The sequence below is a fragment of the Mandrillus leucophaeus genome, unplaced genomic scaffold, assembly GCF_000951045.1.
Source record: "Mandrillus leucophaeus isolate KB7577 unplaced genomic scaffold, Mleu.le_1.0 Scaffold310, whole genome shotgun sequence".
NCBI classification, from domain to species: domain Eukaryota; kingdom Metazoa; phylum Chordata; class Mammalia; order Primates; family Cercopithecidae; genus Mandrillus; species Mandrillus leucophaeus.
In genome coordinates this window covers 934036-934537 of record NW_012103255.1, presented here as the reverse complement: position 1 = coordinate 934537, position 502 = coordinate 934036, and the positions used below count along the sequence as shown (strand labels likewise).

Here is a 502-nt window from a genome sequence, read left to right as displayed (position 1 = left end):
TCCCTCACTTCAGAGTAATAGGGGTACCAGAGAGAAGGAAGGGAAGGGCAGATATAAGCCCATGCAAGTAGACACGAGCAGGTTCCTGCCCCGGGGTGGGGTGCTCCCAGATATGAGGGAGAAGTGAGGGGAGGAAAATCTACAGTAGCTCTCCTACCTCGGTCATCTACTCTAGGCTCAGCTCAGGGGTTGGCCGGGACAGTTATCCCGATAGGGAGGGCAGTGCCAGCCGGGAGTCCAGGCTGCCAGTGGAAGACTCGAGGCTTACTTGGGATTTGAACTGTTCCAGAAGACGGTGTGTCGATCAGCAGCGGCCAGACTGCAGCAGAGACCCAAGAGAGGGGCCCAGAGGAACTCCATAGCGCGGGGCCTGGCCAGGCCGGGCGGGGACGCCGGGCTCCTAGGTGTCTGGGTTCCCGCTGGCTTTCTCCGCGGCGAAGTCAGCGTTGGGCTCACAGATCTGGCCCCTTCGCCTTGCGACTCCGCCTTTTGGGCCGGCGCC

The 502-nt window shown here is 61.6% G+C and overlaps 1 protein-coding gene across 2 annotated transcripts in view; it reads right to left on the bottom strand.

The window, feature by feature from the left end:
- Positions 1–496, bottom strand: part of EFNA1 (ephrin-A1) — a 12922-nt gene extending 12426 nt beyond the window's left edge. The window contains exon 1 of one of the 2 annotated variants that reach the window (XM_011987464.1): positions 269–496. In XM_011987464.1, the coding sequence (XP_011842854.1) occupies positions 269–360 (92 nt within the window). In that variant the 5' untranslated portion in view covers positions 361–496. The remainder of the gene's footprint in view (positions 1–268) is intronic. The other variant, XM_011987465.1, reaches the window with a different exon arrangement.
- Between the last annotated feature and the right edge of the window lie 6 nt (positions 497–502).